Source organism: Pongo abelii, chromosome 13 (genome assembly GCF_028885655.2).
Source record: "Pongo abelii isolate AG06213 chromosome 13, NHGRI_mPonAbe1-v2.0_pri, whole genome shotgun sequence".
NCBI classification, from domain to species: Eukaryota; Metazoa; Chordata; class Mammalia; order Primates; family Hominidae; genus Pongo; species Pongo abelii.
The window spans coordinates 78,990,645-79,008,952 of NC_071998.2; the positions used below are offsets into that span (position 1 = coordinate 78,990,645).

Here is an 18,308-nt window from a genome sequence, read left to right on the forward strand (position 1 = left end):
AGTAGAAGCTATAGCAAATGAATATGCTGCATTTCTTGTGCTATAGACTCCTTAATCTTTACAGAAGTCTTATTTGCTCAGCTAGATTGGTCTAAAAGAAATGGTTTAATTTTCTCTCAAATAATTCAACCTTCAAAAAGAAACCTTCCATGTTGTTATTTTTGCAGTTGTAGTGCATACTGGGAGGCTCTGCCAGCTTGGCGTTTAATGTGTTTGTTTTATGTAGAGTGTGGTATTAAAGTAGTAGCTGAATTACTTGAAAAAAAAACAAAAAAACAGACGTGCAAGTAGGAGAGATATCACTAAATTCTTTTCCTAGCAAGGAATATTAATGTTAATACCCTGGGAAAGGAATGCATTCCTGGGGGGAGGTCTATAAACAGCCACTCTGGGAATGTCTGTCTTATGCAGTTGAGATAAGGACTGAGATACGCCCTGCTCTCCTGCAGTACCCTCACAGGCTTACTAAGGTGGGGAAAAACTCCACCCTGGTAAATTTGTGGCCAGACCAGTTCTCTGCTCTCAAACCCTGTTTTCTGTTGTTTAAGATGTTTATCAAGACAATATGTCCACCACTGAACATGGACCCTTATCAGTAGTTCTGCTTTTGCCCTTTGCCTTATGATCTTTGTTGGACCCTTATTAGTAGTTCTGCTTTTTGCCCTTGGAAGCATGTGATCTTTGTACCTACTCCCTGTTCTTATACCCCCTCCCCTTTTGAAACCCTTAATAAAAACTTGCTGGTCTGAGACTCAGGCAGGCATCACGGTCCTAATGATATGTGACGTCACCCCCAGCGGCCCAGCTGTAAAATTCCTCTCTTTTTACTCTTTCTCTTTATTTCTCGGCCAGCCGACACTTATGGAAAATAGAAAGAACCTATGTTGAAATATTGGGGGTGGGTTCCCCCAATAGGGGACAGAGCTCTAAAGAAACACAGGTCTTTTAAACCTTTTTTTAAGTTAAAGTGACATAAAATGAAATTGCAAGGACATGTGTGGTGGCTCATGCCTGCAATCCCAGAACTTTGGGAAGACAAGGCGGGAGGATAGCAAGAGTCCAGGAGTTCAAGACCAGCCTGGGCAACACAGTGAGACCCCTTCCTTTAGCATTTTTAAGTGGATAGGATGGATAATCAAGTGGATAGGATAATCCATCACTCAGCCTCTTTCCCCAGCCACCCCATCATTGCTCAATGGGCCCATGAACAAAGTAAAGTGGCCATGGTGGCAGGGATGGAGGTTACACGTGGCTCAGCAACAAGGACTTCCACTCACCAAGGCTGACAAGGCCAATTTGCCAGCAGCAGAGACCAACACTGAGCCCCCGATATGGCACCATTCCTTGGGGTGATCAGCTAGCTACCTGGTGGCAGGTTGATTATATTGGGCCTATTACATAATGGAAAGGGCAGAGGTTTGTCCTCACTGGAATAGACACTTACTCCGGATATAGGTTTGCCTATACTGCATGCAATGCTTCTGCCAAGACTACCATCGTGGACTCACGGAATGCCTTATCCACCATCACAGTATGCCATACAGCATTGCCTCTGATGAAGGCACTCACTTTACGGCTAAAGAAGTGCAGCAGTGGGATCATGCTCATGGAATTCACTGATCTTACCATGTTCCCAATCATCCTGAAGCAGCTGGATTGACAAAACAGTAGAATGGCCTTTTGAAGTCACAATTACAATGCCAACTAGGTGACAATACTTTGCAAGTCTGGGGCAAAGCTCTCCAGAAGGCCGTGTATGCTCTGAATCAGCATCCAATATATGGTACTGTTTCTTCCATAGCCAAGATTCATGGGTCCAGGAATCAAGGGGTGGAAGTTGAAGTGGCACCACTCACCAACACCCCTAGTGATCTACTGGCAAAATTTTTGCTTCCTGTTCCTGTGACATCACATTCTGCTGGCCTAGAGGTCTTAGTTCCAGAGGGAGGAACACTGCCACCAGGAGACACAACAAAGATCCCATTAAACTGGAAGTTAAGATTGCCACCTGGCCACTTTGGGCTCCTCCTACATTTAAGTCAACAGGCTAAGAAGGGAGTTACAGTGTTGGCTGGGGTGACTGACCCAGACTATCAAGATGAAATCATTCTACTACTTCACAACGGAGGTAAGGAAGAGTATGCATGGAATAGCAGAGATTCATTAGGGCTTCTCTTAGTACTACCAAGCCCTGTAAGTAAGGTTAACGGGAAACTACAACAGCCCAATCCAAACAGGACTACAAATGGCCCAGACCCTTCAGGAACGAAGGTTTGGGTCACTCCATCAGGAAAAAAACACGACCCCCTGAGGTGCTTGCTGAACGCAAAGGGAATACATAATAGGTAGTAAAAGAAGGGAGTCATCAATACCAGCTATGACCATGTGACCTGCTGCAAAAACGGGGACTGTAATTGTCATGAGTACTTCCTTCTTCTTCCGTTAAAAACATGTTTGTGCATGTATACACTTGTACTAAGAAAGTACCTTCATTTTATTTCCTTTTTCCTTTATCATGTGACATATGATTTATTGACTTCATATCAGCATTTAAGTATTGTTAACTTTATGTAATAGTATTTGGGTTGGGGATTGGTGAGTTTCTGGTTTTATGAAGGATAGTTGTATTACGTTAGGCATAATTATTACTATTATTGTCTTTATTTGAAGATTATGTATGATCTTAGGAGATGTGTGTGGGTTCAAGTTGACAAGGCGTGGACTTGTCATGGTTAATACTAAGTGTCAACTAGATTGGATTGAAGGATACAAAGTGTTAATCCTGGGTGCGTCTGTGAGGGTATTGCCAAAGGAGATTAACATTTGAGACAGTGGGATGGAGAAGGCAGACTCACCCTTAATCTGGATGGGCACTACCTAATCAGCCGCCAGTGAATATAAAGCAGGCAGAAACACGTGAAAAGGTTAGACTGCCCTAGCCTCCCAGCCTACATTTTTCTCCTGTGGTGGATGCTTCCTGTCCTTGAACATTGGACTCCAAGTTTTTCAGTTTTGGAACTCAGGCTGGCTCTCCTTGCTCCTCAGCCTGCAGACGGCCTATTATGGGACCTTGTGATCATGTGAGTTAATATTTAATAAACTCCCCTTTATATATATATATGTATACACACACACAGACACACACACACACACACACACAGGCTTTAAGCAACAGGCTTGAGAGAAAAGGCCCTGTCTTCTCTCAATGGGACAGATTCACAGAACTATCTTAGGTTTTTTTGGTTTTGGCTTTGGTTTTTCAGATGGTGTCTTGCTCTGTCACCCAGAGGAGTGCAGTGGCACAATCTTGGTTCACTGCAACCTCCGCCTCCCCAGTTCAAGCGATGTTCGTGCCTCAGCCTCCCGAGTGGCTGGGGATACAGGCGCCCACCAACACACTCAGCTAATTTTTGTATTTTTAGTACAGACAGGGTTTCTCCATGTTTGCCAGGCTTGTCTCCAACTCCTGACCTCAGGTGATGTGCCCACCTTGGCCTCCCAACGTGCTGGGATTGCAGGTATGAGCCACTGCACATGGCCAGGACTATCTTATATAGATGGTGCAAATAAAGCTTGTGTGGTGCTTAAAAAAAAAAAAAAGGAAAAGAAAAAGAAAAAGAAATTCTGACTTATGCCACATGATGAACCTTGACAACATTACACTCAGCGAAATAAACCAGTCAAAAAAGGCAAATACTGGCCAGGCACAGTGGCTCACACCTGTAATCCCAGCACTTTGGGAGGCTGAGATGGCTAGATCACCTGAGGTCAGGAATTCAAGACCAGCCTGGCCAACATGGCAAAACCCCTTCTCTACTAAAAATATAAAAATTAGCTGGGCATGGTGGTGGGTGCCTGTAATCCCAGCTACTTGGGAGGCTGAGGCAGGAGAATCGCTGGTGAGGTAGAGGTTACAGTGAGCCAAGATCACGCCACTGCACTCCAGCCTGGGCAACAGAGCGAGACTCCATCTAAAGAAAAAAGGCAAATACTGTATGATTCTACTTACATGAGGTACTTAGATTAATACTTAGATAGTATTAATCAAAATCACACAGTCAAAAAGTAGAATGGTGGATGAGGAGAGGGAGGAAGTGGGAGTTATTGTTTATGGGTACAAAGTTTCTGGGGTTTTTTTTGTTTTTGTTTTTTTTGAGATAGTCTCACTCTGTCACCCAGGCTGGAGTGCAGTGGCGCTCTCGGCTCACCACAACCCCCGCCTCCCAGGTTCAAGCGTTTCTCCTGCCTCAGCCTCCCAAGTAGCTGGGACTACAGTCACGTGCCACCATGCCCAGCTAATTTTTGTATTTTTAGTAGAGACAGGGTTTCACCATGCTGGATTTGAACTCCTGACCTCATGATCTGCCCGCCTCAGCCTCCCAAAGTGCTGGGATTATAGGCGTGAGCCACTGCACCCAGCCAAAGTTTCTGTTTTAAAAAAGGAAAGAGTTATGTTGACGGATAGTGGTGATGGTTGTACAACATAATGAATGTATTTACTATTATTGAAGTGTACTCTTTAACATGGTTGAGTTGGTAGATTTTGTAAGTATTTTGCCACAATAAAAAAATAGGAAAACAAGTTAAATAATCTAAAAGAAGGCAAGAAAGGGTGTTAGTAGGTGTTAGTTCACACCTACTCATTTTTCAGATGTCAGCTCAAGCTTCAGGAAATGATTTCATGTTCTCTCTGCTAGTCAAATGCCTGATAAACACTTTGGGAGGCTAAGGCAGGAGGACTGCTTGAGCCTAGGAGTTTGAGACCAGCCTGGGCAATAGTGAACAAAAAAACCAAGTAGATTCACTGAAAACAAAGAACATAAAATAATAGCTGAATTAACACAAAGCTGCATAAGCATGTACTTTATAGGGAACACTGGAGATTATGTGTTAAAAGTCAGTCTAATAACTATTTAAAAAATTATTTAAACATCTGAAAAAAAGTGTTTTCCAAAGAGTATGGGCCTACAAAGAGGAGAAATTAGTTCATTCGCGCTTAAAGGCCACAGTGACACGATATTTCGTTCTCCATCAAACAAGTGAGCAAAAAAATAAACTCTTAATCATGTGATGAGGGAGTAAGCCATGAAAATAATCTTAAAAGCTATGACGACTCAAGTTTAAACACACACACACAGAAGAAAAGACTGTTCTTTTACAATGAACTTTAAAAAATTCACAATTCCTTCATTCTTCCATTTGCATCTTCATAAAGGATACTGTACTACAGCACATAAGAGTTTTCCATATAGAAAGAAATTTTGTGTGTGGGTGTGGGTGTTGGCTCTCACAGCTGTAAGAATGACTGTAATTTATCTATTTTTTCCTAAGCAAAGTCCAAACTTCACTAAATGTAAAACAGATGTCATGGATTTCTTTCATAAAATGTTGGCAGTAACCCATTTCAATTTCAACTAAAGTAGTCAGGAAACAAAAATAACTCCAAATGTCTCCTTCTCAAGTATAAAGCGAACATAAAGAGAAATTTAGGATAAAAATTCCAAAATTTTATTCTAACAATAAATTCCTGGGACTATTACATCTAAAATTAGCTGACCATCAGAAATTAATTCACAAAAATGTTAACAGACATTCTCACACATTACTGGTGGGAATACAAAACAGTATGGTCATTCTGGAAAACGGTTTGGCAGTTTATTATAAATTTAAACATACTCTTATATGACTCAGCAATTCCACTTCTGGTTATGTACCCTAGAGAAAAGAAAACTTACATTCACACAAAAACCTCTAGTGAATGTTCACAGCAGCATATACATGTACGTTTGTGTGTGTAATATACATATTTATAGCATATGAATGTTTGTAGCGGCATGAATGCATGTGTATGCGTGTGTATACATATACATATATAAAGATAATATGCTATATTATACACTATAATATGCTACATAAATGTATACATAGGCCAGGCGTGGTGGCTCATGCCTGTAATCCCAGCACTTTGGCAGGCTGAGGTGGGCAGATCACTAGGTCAGGAGATCGAGACCATCCTGGCCAACATGGCGAAACCCCGTCTCTCCTAAAAATACAAAAATTAGCTGGGTGTGGTGGTGCGTGCCTATAATCCCAGCTACTCGGGAGGCTGAGGCAGGAGAATCACTTGAACCAGGGAGTCAGAGGTTGCAGTGAGCTGATATCACACCACAGCACTCCAGCCTGGTGACAGGGCGAGACTCCGTCTCAAAAAAAAAAAAAAAAAAAAAAAAGTATATATAACTATAATATGCTATATTCACCAAAAACTGAAAATAACCCAGATATCCTTTAATGGGTAAATGAATAAACAAACTCTGGTACATCTATACAAGGGAATATGAAAACACAAGAAATAAAAAGCATTACAAGCGAGATAAAGAACTCCTTAAATGGGCCCACTGGCCGACAGTACTGCAAAAGAGGAAAGACTCTGCGAAGTTGCAGATAGGTTAATAGAAATTATCCAAACTGAAACACAAAGGAAAAAAGGCATGAAAGAAATAGAACAGAGCATCCAAATGCTAGGACAATATGTCAAATAGTCTAACATATGTGTCATTAGAGTGACACAGGGCAAAATAAATACTTTAAAAGACATGGTTGATAATATTCACACAAAAATACCCTAAACATAGCACAAACTACAGAAACACAAAATTAAGAGAAAGATTTAAGGCTGCCCCAAGCACACACACAAGACACACTAATACAGAAAAATAAAGATAACAATCATCGCAGACTTTTTGTCACAACCTATGCAATCCAGATTATGAAAGAGTATGTTTAAAGATATATATTTTTTATCTTTAAACCCGTCTACTCAGAATTCTATGGCCAGCAAAAATATCTTTCAAAAAATGAAGGCAAAATTAAGACCTTTCCAGAGAAACAAAAGCTGATAGATATTACGGCCAACAGATAAGCACAGTAAGAAATGTTAAAGGGTCGGCTGCGGTGGCTCACACCTGTATTACCAGCATTTTGGGAGGCCAAGGCGGGTGGATTACCTGAGGTCAGGAGTTTGAGACCAGCCTGACCAACATGGTGAAACCCCATCTCTACTAAAAATACAAAATTAGCCGGGTGTGGTGATACACATCTGTAGTCCCAGCTACTTGGGAGGCTGAGGCAGGAAATTCACTTGAACCCGGGAGGCAGAGGTTGCAGTGAGCTGAGATCCTGCCATCGCACTCCAGCCTGGGCAAAAAGAGCGAAATTCCGTCTCACAAAAAAAAAAAGTTATAGGAAGTTCTTAAGGAAGAAGGAGCATAGCAGTTAGAAATCTGAATCAAATGAAATGAAGAATGAAATAAAGAAATGAAGAATGTTGGAAATGAAAAAAATGAAGATAAATATACCTAAACATGTTTCGTCAGCCAGGCACGGTGGCTCACGCCTGTAATCCTGGCACTTTGGGAGGCCATGGTGGGCGGATCATTTGAGGTCAGGAGTTCAAGACCAGCCTGGCCAACGTGGTAAAACCCTGTCTCTACCAAAAATGCAAAAAAAAAAAAAAAAAAAACCAAAAAAGAAAGAAAGAAAATTAGCTGGGCATGGAGGCTGAGGCAGGAGAATTGCTTGAACTTGGGAGGCGGAGGTTGCAGTGAGCCAAGATCATGCCATTCCACTCTAGCCTGGGTGACCGAGTAAGACTCCGTCTCAAAAAAAACAAAACAAAACAAGTTTTGTCTTATTTTTAATTGCTTTAAAAAATAATTGACAGTCTAAGGCAAACATAGTAACAATGCCCTGAGACATTTGGAACATGTAAAAGTGTATGACAATTGTATGAAAATAATAATACAATGGCTGAGGGAAAATAAATGGAAAGTATACTGTTGTTCTTATAGTACATGTGAAATGCTTACTATTTAAAGTGAAGGTAGACTGTAATAAGGGAAGATCAAGGTAGAAGCAAGAGTCAATAAAATAATGACTAAAAATTTTTCAAAACCTAAAGATACCAATCCTGTCTGAAAAACTACAGATCTATAATGAAAAACTAAAAATAAATTCATAATTAGGCATATAACATTTAAATTGCATAACAGCAGAGATAAAGAAGAAAGAAACTCCAAAAGGAGAAGTAACTTACATGTAGTTGAACCTGGAGTAAAATCCAGGTCTTCTGACCTATGTTCAGCACCCTTTCTAAAATACCAGTCACTCTCCACATAATGGGAACCCAGTCGAAAAAATTGCCCAAAAAGCTGAGATTAAATATTTATTAAGTAACTATAATATGCTCATTATTACAGGAAGAGAGATATCTCACTACTCTTCCTTTTGTAATTTCCAAATAGCAGATGCTACTTCCAAACCATGGTCTGAACAAAAGGAAATATGTGATCTCTGCCATGACACAACACATTCTTGGTATTCTCCCTACCTCTCAAACAGTTCCTTTTCTAATTCCTTTGCAGGATCCTTCCCTTCTATTCAGCCAGTATATTTTAGAATTCCTCAAGGCTCAGTTCTAGGGCCTTTTCTAGTTCCACTCTATATTCCTTCATAGGCAATCTCATTCCTGCTCAAGGCTTTAATTCCTATCCAATAGAAGATAATTCCAGTGTTCTATATCTCCCACCCCCACCTCTTCTGTGCTGCCTCTTTCTCATTTTTATTTCAGTGTTTTCAAAGGCACTCAAGTCCCATACGTCCAAAATAAAGTCATAATCTCACCTGACAATGGTCCTCTTCCAACCCTCCCTTAACAGCAGACCGGACCACCATAATCAAAGAGTTATCCCCTGTGAATGACCTCTAATCCCTTTTACTGAAGCAATCCCATGCCTACTCATTTTTGCTTCCTAATTATCCCCCAAATCCATCTAGCTAAGTACCATCATTTCAGTCCAAACTACAAACTTCTCTTGCCTGAACTGTTTTAAAAAGACTAGTCATTGACTCGCTTGTATCAGTGATTGTACCCCTTCGTTCCATTTCCCCATAGCATCCAGAATAATTCTTTCTAGGATGCCACACTTTTGCTTTCCTCAGGCCCTGCTCAAAACTTTTCAATAGTTTCACTTGGTCCTGGGACTGTGATAACACTCTTTATACCAAATTCTCAGTACTATGGACCTTACCTAATTTCCTAACCTCATCTTACACCATTCTCCTAGGCTCTTGCCTCCACCTGTCACTGTGGCCCTGTGTCAATTGCTCACAGACACCATGCTCCCTGCTGGCACAGTGCTCAGCAAAGTTATTCCGTCTTTGTTAGTTCACACCTACTCATTTTTCAGATGTCAGCTCGAGCTTCAGGAAATGATTTCATGTTCTCTCTGCTAGTCAATTTCCTGATAAACACTTTGGGAGGCTAAGGCAGGAGGACTGCTTGAGCCTAGGAGTTCAAGACCAGCCTGGGCAATATAGTGAGACCCCATCTCTAATTTAAAAACAAAATACAAAAATAAAAAACAAAAATTCCTGATGTATACTTCAACAGCATTATGTAACTGTCCTTTGTAGCATTTAACATAGCCATAATTTTATATTTACTTCTGCCATTATTTGATTAATATCTGACTTCTCCACTAGACTGTCAATTCCATGAGGACTGAGGATTGTGTCTTTTTTTGCTCACATTTTAATTTTAATACCCAGCACATAGTGAATGTGCAATAAATATAAACTAAATGAAAGAATGATAGATACAGAGAATATGGGCTTAAATATAAGCACAACAGTGGTGTTATACTTTCAGAGAAGACCTATTTACTTACTAAGAAGAGGAAAAGGTAAACTTAAAACTGTAAAGTGTAAATTTACTTTTTTCTCTAAAAAAGTAAGTTTGTAAAATAGCTTACCTAGACACAAATTCACTTAATTCTGAGCACTCTGTGGGCTCCATTATTATGTTGAGGTCAGTAACAGCAGAAGATAATCTCTCCTTATTCTAAAATAAAGATAAAAATTTCTGTATCAAAGCACAGTAAACTTCAAAAAGACAAAAATACTTTTGAAATATGCAAAATGAAATGCCACCAAATAAAAGGAAAGAGTAATCAAGACAGAAACAAAACAAAAACAAAAAAAGAAGTTCAATCTCACTAATAATAATTGTAAATTAAAACAAGATGCCTTTTTTTTTTTTTTTTTTTTTTGGAGACGGAGTCTTGCTCTGTCACCAGGCTGGAGTGCAGTGGCGCGATCTCGGCTCACCGCAACCTCTGCCTCCTGGATTCAAGCGATTCTTCTGCCTCAGCCTCCCCAAAGCTGTGGAGCTGGGACAACAGGTGCCCGCCACCACGCCTGGCTAATTTTTGTATTTTTAGTAGAGACGGGGTTTCACCATGTTGGCCAGGATGGTCTCAATCTCTGTTTGTTTTTTTGTTTTTGTTTTGAGATGGAGTCTCGCTCTGTCGCCCAGGTTGGAGTGCGGTGGCGTGATCTCGGCTCACTGCAAACTCCGCCTCCCGGGTTCACGCCATTCTCTCGCCTCAGTCTCCCGAGTAGCTGGGACTACAGGCGCCCGCCACCATGCTCGGCTAATTTTTTTGTATTTTTTAGTAGAGACGGGGTTTCACCGTGTTAGCCAGAATGGTCTCGATCTCCTGACCTCGTGATCCACCCGCCTCAGCCTCCTAAAGTGCTGGGATTACAGGCGTGAGCCACCGTGCCAGGCGGTCTCAATCTCTTGACCTCGTGATCCCCTCGTCTCTGCCTCCTGAAGTGCTGGGATTACAGGCGGGAGCCACCGCGCCTGGCCGATAAGATGCCATTTTTACCTATAAGATGAGCAAAGACTGGCCGGGCGCGGTGGCTCACGCCTGTAATCTCAGCACTTTGGGAGGCAGAGGCGGACGAATCACCTGAGGTCAGGAGTTGGAGACCATCCTGACCAACATGGTGAAACCCCGTCTCTACTAAAAATACAAAAAATTAGCTAGGGGTCGAGGCAGGCGCCTGTAATCCCAGCTACCCAGGAGGCTGAGGCAGGAGAATCGCTTGAGCCCGGGAGGCAGAGGTTGCAGCGAGCCGAGATCGCGCCACTGCACTCCAGCCTGCGCAACAGAGCGAGACTCAGTCTCAAAAAGAATAACAATAATAATAATAAAAATAAATAATAAACTTGTGAAACAAAGCTTGGATTCCAAATAAATTACATCTTTAAAAAAAAGCATTGAACTGTACACTTTAAACTGGTTAAGTTATATGGTATGTGAATTATATCTCAATAGAACTGTTACCAGAAAAAAAAGGAAAGAAAGGAAAAGGAAAGCAAAAATCTCAGGAGCACATCTGGTCTCTTGGTCAGGTATGTGTAGATACATGTTAGATTTCAGCTTTTCACCCATTAGGATAGGCAAAAAAAAACTTTTTGTTGGGTTATAGAATCCTGTTTAACAACTCAAAAGCTGACTTCAAAATATTGTTTTTCCATCTCTCCCCTGCTTGTGGTACTGCTAACTAGGTCAGTTCTCCCCAGTTGGTAAATAAGGGAAGAGACCTTATAAACAATCTGACCTCAAAGCCCCTACATGTGTCTCAGCACCACATTCCTTTCTACTGTGGTCCACTTAAGCCCACAGTTCTCCTTCTCCTCTACAACTGAAGGATTATGGGTAGAGATCTTTAGGAAAAGGTGCCATTAAGTTGGTCCTTTTTTTTTTTTTTTTTTTTTTGAGACAGGGTTTTGCTCTATTGCCCAGGCTGGAATGCAGTGGTTCAATCACAGTTCTTTGTGACCTTGAATTTGTGGGCTCAAGCAATCCTCCTGTCTCAGCCTCCCAAGTGGCTAGGACTATATACATAAGCAACCCAGCCTGGCTAATTTTTTTTTAGAGACAGGGTCTCGCTATGTTGCCCAGGCTGGCCTTTAATTCCTGGGCTCAAGCTATCCTCCTGCCTCGGCTTCCCTCAGTGCTGGGATTATAGGCATGAGCCAATGTGGCCAGCCTAACTTTGTAAAACGTATAAACCTCTCATGAAGCACCCTGTATTGGATTTCAGTGTTTAGAATCAAATATCATTAATATCAAACAGATTTTCTTTGGAGCCTGTGATAATAGAATTGTATTGTCTTCCATTTAAAAAAATTGCTTATTTTTCAAATAATTTTGTTCATTTCATTGGGACAGAAGTTATGGAAACATACTTAACCTGCCACTTTCCCCACAAACTCCTACCAATCTAATTGACTATATTGCTTGGATTATGGAAGGCTGATAAATGTTCATTCTGATGGCCTTACAACTCTTCACAAATGTAGTACTAAGAACATCAGAAAGTAAATCTGGCCAACAGAGCTCTATGTCCCAACCACCTTGGACAACAACAGCTGTACCAACATGAGTAATCATTCAAACTCTCTGGATCCATTTACTTATAAAATAATAGGGTTGACCTAGACAAACTGTAAGTCATCACTTTGTTCTAACATTCTATTAACATAATTTGAGGTCATGTTTAGTTCAAATATTATATTAATATAACTTTATTACAATAATATTCTGTAAATTGAGGGTTTTACTATTTAGATTACTTTTTAATTTTCAGATAGCTAAACCTCTCCCTCTAGTGGAAATCTTATTTTTAAAAAATGTTTTAGAACACACAAGGTTACTGTGTCATTTCTTTTTCTATCAGTCTTCACAGTAAAAATGTAAAAATGTGCTCAGTATGTAAAATGGTAAAACTATTTTAGAAGGCAATTTGCCACTATCAATCAGAATTTATAAGTTTCCTTTGACCCAGCAATTCTACTAGGTATGTTTCTAAAGGCATACATACACAAGTTGGTATAGAATATGCTAGAATTTACCATTAAATAATAAAAATTTCAAAAACTTTTCATCAAGTTATTATATCAGAATTGTAAGCAATAAAGAGAAACGAGATAGTTCTTTGTTTTTCCCTCCCCAAGTAAGAACTCTTGGTGCCTCTCATACAACTGATTCCAAAAACCCTGTTGATTCCACAGCTGTCTGTGAGTTCTTCCAACACCTTGTTTACCAGTCCTGGTCTTCAAGAAGAATCATAAAATCTAAAAGGCTCAGAGAGAAAGTGAGAGTTCTTAACACAGCCAGGGAGAACACACTCTTCCTGTAGCACTTTGTTAGTAAAACCAATCAGTCCCAAAACACATACATACTTTAAAACTTAAACAATGACAACTTGTGTCTCTTTAGAGACTCAGCAATTACTAGGTTCTATGTCCTTCAAAGAAGATATCTACAGTTCCTCTCCTTAGATTTTTTCCCCCTGCATCCCCTAAAGCATATAGGACAGAAACTGCTAGTAGTCCCCTCTATTTATACTTTTTTCTTGCCCCAGTTTTTCACTGGCCATATGGCCAAGCATAACAAAGACTAAATTCCCAGCATCCTTTGCATGAACTTGTTGGCCAATAGAATATAAGTGAAAATGATGAGTGTACAGCTTCCAGAAAGTGTCCTTTAAAAGAATAGGCAAGCCTTTCTTTGCCCAACTTCTTCCTGATACCTGAAATGCTAATGTGATCATTGCGCCATGACTTGAAGCCATGTGTGGCTGATGGTAGAACCTGATTATCGTAAAACCACCATATTAGCCCTTGAAAACTTACAAGTTTACTTAAGTAATAGAGAAATACACTTCTAGTACCTTTATTTTTAAGTTTTCTGTCAGGCACAGCTCAACTGATTCTAATTCATTCAGCATGTGAGCTAACAGTATAATCTCAGGCCATTACCAAATGGTCACAAAATTTTCAATCATGCTTTCATGGCATGAGGATGAGCATATTGGCTTAAAATACTGTTGAGGTCTGGGTCAGTGCCAACACTGTCTGTTAGGAGGCAGAGTGTGGCCACAGCAGCAGGGGTTGCAGGACCTAAGCGGCAAGACATCCACTGTCTGGCTTCTGTCCTGTCTGTGCTGCCCTGGGGTGGCTGCCCAGGCCCAGCAGGCCAAACCATGCGGTAGTTCATGCTGGGAATGACTCTGGTCAGGCAGCAGTCATTCTTCAGGAGCATATCACATTATCAGAAATGTCTTCTACTATCGGGGGACCTGCCCCAATAATCACATAGGTTCATTTCTATTTTTCCTAAGCATCGGCCGGCTTGAGAAATAAAGGGACAGAGTACAAAAGAGAGAAATTTTAAAGCTGGGCGTCCGGGGGAGACATCACACGTTGGTAGGATCCGTGATGCCCCACAAGCCACAAAAACCAGCAAGTTTTTATTAGGGAGTTTCAAAAGGGGAGGGAGTATGCGAATACGTGTGGGTGACAGACATCAAGTACTTAACAGGGTAACAGAATATCACAAGGCAAGTGGAGGCAGGGCGAGATCACAGTACCACAAAAACCAAGGCTAAATTAAAATTGCTAATGAAGTTTCAGGCACCATTGTCATTGATAACATCTTATCAGGAGACAGGGTTTTGAGATCAACTGGTCTGACCAAAATTTATTAGGCGGGAATCTCCTCTTCCTAATAAGCCTGGGAGCACTATGGGAGACTGGAGTATATTTCATCTCTGCAGTCTCAACCATAAGAGACAGGCGCCCCTGGGGGGGCTGTTTATAAGCCTATACCTCCAGGCACGTATTCTCTTTCTCAGGGATGTCCCATGCTGAGAAAAAGAATTCAGCGATATTTCTCCCACTTGCTTTTGAAAGAAGAGAAATATGGCTCTGTTCTGCCCGGCTCACCAGCAGTCAGAGTTTAAGGTTATCTCTCTTATTCCCTGAACAATTGCTGTTATCCTGTTCTTTTTTCAAGGTGCCCACATTTCATATTGCTCAAACACACGTGCTGTAAAATTTGTGCAGTTAATGCAATTATTACAGGGTCCTGAGGTGATATACATCCCCTCAGTTGACAGGATTAAGAGATTAAAGTAAAGACAGGCATAGGAAATCACAAGGGTATTGATTGGGGAAGTGATAAGTGTCCATGAAATCTTCACAATTTATGTTTAGAGATTGCAGTAAAGAAAGGCATAAGAAATTATAAAAGTATTAATTTGGGGAACTAATAAATGTCCATGAAATCTTCACAATCTACGTTCTTCTGCCATGGCTTCAGCTGGTCCCTCCATTTGGGGTCCCTGACTTCCTGCAACATTCTACACTGTGACCTCATCCTTATCTGACTCAGGAAGGCATCAAATTACTATTTGATACTTTCCATCAGAGGTTTAAGGTGACTGAAGTATGCAACTTAAATAAAGTGAAGTGAAGATATTGTAGTCTATGTTGGATATTATAGCCTATGTTATGTCTCAGGCCATAGCCCCACTAAGGAGCATACCAATCAATCTTAGGGTACAACCCATCCTGGAAGGTACAACTCCACTAAGAAGCTCATTTACCTCAATGTCAGAGGATAATCTTTCCCTTTTCACTTGGATTTGTGGACAAGCCTCTCAAGGACAAGACTAATTCTGCCCACAACGGAGCTTCTCTCCGCATAACCTATGAGGCAACTGTGAAAGAGATGAACTCTTACAGTAGAAAAAGCCTGCAAGACCGCAAGGCTGCTAGGATTCCCCTGAGCAGTTTCCTGGACATATATACTAGAGTACAGATGTTTTCGGAGATGGAAGTGGACCACAGGATTATGATTCCACCAACCTGCCATGGGTTGCAGGCCTGGCCCATTAATGGATGCCAGCATACAGAAGAGCATTCAGTAGATTACCACTCTCAGGTCAAGTTCACATCAGCCACAAAGAAAGAAAATATAGTCGGTCAGACTATGAAACCTTTTACAAAGGGACAACATCCAGGAGTCCCTGAGCCACCTAAAGGAAAAGCCTGGGGTGGTGGCACAGGTTGTCCAGCCTAAATGATACCAATCCATTTGGGTCCATTCTCTGCTTGAGTCTTCAGCAAATGATCTCTGTGGTCATGTGATATCTCCTTGGTGACCTCGTACATCCCCAAGGCCTGGTGCTCATATGGGAACAATGTCAGTCCCCTAGAGCCACTTACCACCCATGCCCCTGACACATTGAACATGCTGAAATGTGTTTTGTATCCTGCTCAAATGGCCCAGGCAATGCTACACTGCACCTTTTCTTGGTCACTTTGGCAGTGTGAGAGTGATACTCTAAGACGAGTACAGGCTGGGAGCTTTGCCGTCAAATGAGGGGGTCTAGACAACCCCTAGCCCATCCTCAGCCTGCCAGAGCCAGTAATAGCAAATGGAGACTTGGATTGCAAAGAGAAGCAAAACTTCCAAACCCAGGTAACTGTACCAAATCCTTGGGACTAGTTAGGGAGCGGCTATCTGACAAAGAAGAAGGAAAAGTCCTGACTCCATAATCAACTCCTGTCTCATACAAAATGGGAAGCTTGGGGCTGTTTTTGTGGCTAAGGACACTGATGAAAAGGATAAGGAATCCTGGCACATGACCCTGAATATAAGCAGGCAGCTTGTCCATAGGACTCAGTTACCACAACTACTCTACACCACTTTAGATATCTGATGAGCTGAGGCCAATGCAGCCTGACAGCCCTTCCCTGTTCTGTTCCTCCTCTTTGCACACATTCCCTGTTGGCCCAACTGGCAAAACCAACTGGTTGAAACTGCTTTCTCCTCTTTCAACTGCTTTCTCCGGCTTTCAACTTTTCTTGGAGTCAGCCTTTGAAGGTGGCTGAGCCCTGTTCTGCTGCGCCCTGGCCAGTGGGGTTACTTATTATCATTCTGTCTGCTTTCGCTTTCCTGCTTCCTGAAATTATGTGAAGGTCTTAACCAAAGGGATCTTCCTCCCTCTGTTGTGTCTCAGCAGTTCAGTACAATGTATAAGATCATCCAGCCCCAAGGAGCATTCAAATGGCTGTGGTCCCAGATGACCACAACCTCATGACAGGCCCTGAGCAAGGACACCCAACTGAGTGGCTCCAAAATTCCTGACCCACACAAAATAGGTGAGATAATTAATAAATATAGTGAGCCCTCCCTACCTGTGGTTCCACATCCATAGATTGACCAACTGCAGACCAAAAATATTTGAAAAAAAAATCTACAGATGCAGATGGTTGCATCTTTACTGAACATGTACAAGTTGTTTTTCTCATAATGATTCCCTAAACGATATACTATAGTAACTATTTCACAGCATTTACATTTTATTGGGTATTGGAAGTAATCTAGAAATGATTTAAAGTATAAAGGAGGATGTGTGTACATTATAGGCAAATACCACACCATTTTATATAAGGGACTTGAGCATCCGTGGATTTTGGTACTACAGGGAGTCCTGGAACCAATCCCTCACAGATACTGAGGGATAATTGTATTTTTGGTGGTTTTTTTGTGTGTGTGACAGAGTCTCTCTCTGCTACCCAGGCTCAAGTACAGTGGCACAATCACCGCTCACGGTAGCCTTGACCTTCTAGGCTCAAGCAATCCTTCTATCTCAGCCTCCGGAGTAGCTAGGAGCACAGGTGCGCACCACCACGCCTGGCTAATTTTTTATTTTTTCGTAGAGACAGGGTCTTACTACATTGCCCAGGCTGGTCTCAAACTCCTGGGCTCAAGCAATCCTCCTGCCTCGGCCCCACAAAATGCTGAGACTACAGGTGTGAGCCACCATGTTTGGCCTGTTTTGGGTTGTTTTAAGATGCTAAATATTATGGAGACTGGTTAAGCAGCAATAGATAACTAATAGATATTAGATGGCTGGCATATTACCTAACTACTGATGACACCCAGGACTATTCCCACAACCTCATGGAATTGCACTGGAAGCCCAGGAGCATCTTGCTACCTGTCCTTCGATAAAGCACCTATGGCTTTCACAACAACCCTACCATATGCAGTTGCTGGGCTATTAATACCTGAAATTTTGAAAATGTACCACTTTGCACAAATGTGCTATGAATGGGGGCCCTGGCTGATGAACTCCTCTTCAGCTCCACCACTGTTGAAGGCTGGGGTGTGGGAATTGTTTATCTCATAGCAGAAGTATCTCTGTTATCACAACATGCTTCTTAATTTACCTGAATTTCCAGAATCTGAAATTCAAGTTGAAATGTAACCATGTGGCAGTTTCCTGATAATCTGTGTCTCTGTAGAACTTTTCTAATACCTGTAAAGCAGAAAAACAAATATTTTGTTTGCAAATAACCGTTTTCTTCAAATGCGTATTATTTAATTTTGTGTGAATATCTACAATACATGTGGGTATATGTGTGAAAGTGTGCATTAGCAATTACATTGAAAAACTCTGGAAGAACGTACACCAAATTGATTATCTTTGCAAAATAAAATTAATGATAACTTGTGTTTCTAGTTTTCTTTTTTTTTTCCAGATGGAGTTTCGTTCTTGTTGTCCAAGCTGGAGTGCAATGGTGCGATCTCGACTCG

General features: G+C 41.3%; 1 protein-coding gene across 3 annotated transcripts in view; it reads right to left on the bottom strand.

Annotated features, from left to right (window-relative positions):
- The window catches only part of CENPP (centromere protein P), a 282,356-nt gene that overhangs the window by 252,417 nt on the left and 11,631 nt on the right, over positions 1 to 18,308 (bottom strand). For all 3 annotated transcript variants that reach the window (XR_008510110.2, XM_024252026.3, XM_024252028.3), the window contains exons 3-4: positions 17,942 to 18,030; positions 9,813 to 9,901 (exon numbers count right to left, since the gene is read on the bottom strand). Coding sequence is in view for 2 of the 3 variants with exons in the window: in XM_024252026.3 (XP_024107794.3) it covers positions 9,813 to 9,901; positions 17,942 to 18,030 (178 nt within the window). In the remaining variant the exon portion in view is untranslated. The remainder of the gene's footprint in view (positions 1 to 9,812; positions 9,902 to 17,941; positions 18,031 to 18,308) is intronic.